This window comes from Penaeus monodon, chromosome 23, assembly GCF_015228065.2.
Source record: "Penaeus monodon isolate SGIC_2016 chromosome 23, NSTDA_Pmon_1, whole genome shotgun sequence".
NCBI lineage: Eukaryota > Metazoa > Arthropoda > Malacostraca > Decapoda > Penaeidae > Penaeus > Penaeus monodon.
In genome coordinates, this window is record NC_051408.1 from 37686909 (window position 1) to 37687541 (window position 633).

The 633-nt window shown below is 52.6% G+C and overlaps 1 protein-coding gene across 1 annotated transcript in view; it reads left to right on the top strand.

Moving 5' to 3' along the window:
• Positions 1-633, top strand: part of LOC119588401 — a gene marked incomplete at its 3' end in the record, with an annotated part of 4306 nt that extends 3673 nt beyond the window's left edge. The window contains 1 exon segment of the mRNA XM_037937081.1: positions 82-633. Coding sequence (XP_037793009.1) covers positions 82-602 — 521 coding nt within the window.

Sequence of the window (633 nt, forward strand, 5' to 3'; positions counted from 1 at the left end):
GTTGTGTGTAATTACTTCCCATGCAAAAACCTGAGAACTGGTACTGGTATTTCATATGCCCCCTGCGTTCACTCTTCACAGATTCGATGTGCCGCATGTACAGCAGGTGGGTGGGCGAACAGTGGTCTGGGTACAACAACACCGACACTCTACATCTCGGATCCTGCTTCACTTCATGGACCAACCAGCAACGAATCTTTCCCGTGGCCACCAACCAGTCAGGAATCTACATGAACCATTATTCAAGTGAGGCTGTCAGCGGATATCTGTCAACGCCCATCGCCTTCTGCAGCATAACGGCGCAGATGGCTAATCCGTGGTGGTGGGCGGACCTGGGCGAATCCAAGACGGTTTCGCAGGTCGTGGTTCACATCCGACGCGACGGGTACTCAAACAGTCAATTCCGGTCCGTGGTCGCTCGTCTGGGGGATTCCCTCGACGCCTTCCAGAATCCGGTGTTCGACTCGAAAAACGGCGCTCCCGCCACTGGATCCGTCATCAGCTTCACGCCTGCAAGACCCATGGTGGGCCGGTATCTTTCCCTACAAAGTATCGTGTCCAATGACCGTCTGACCATCTGCAACGTACAAATATTATCTTAGACATCTACATCTACAAGGAAGAACAAGAGTA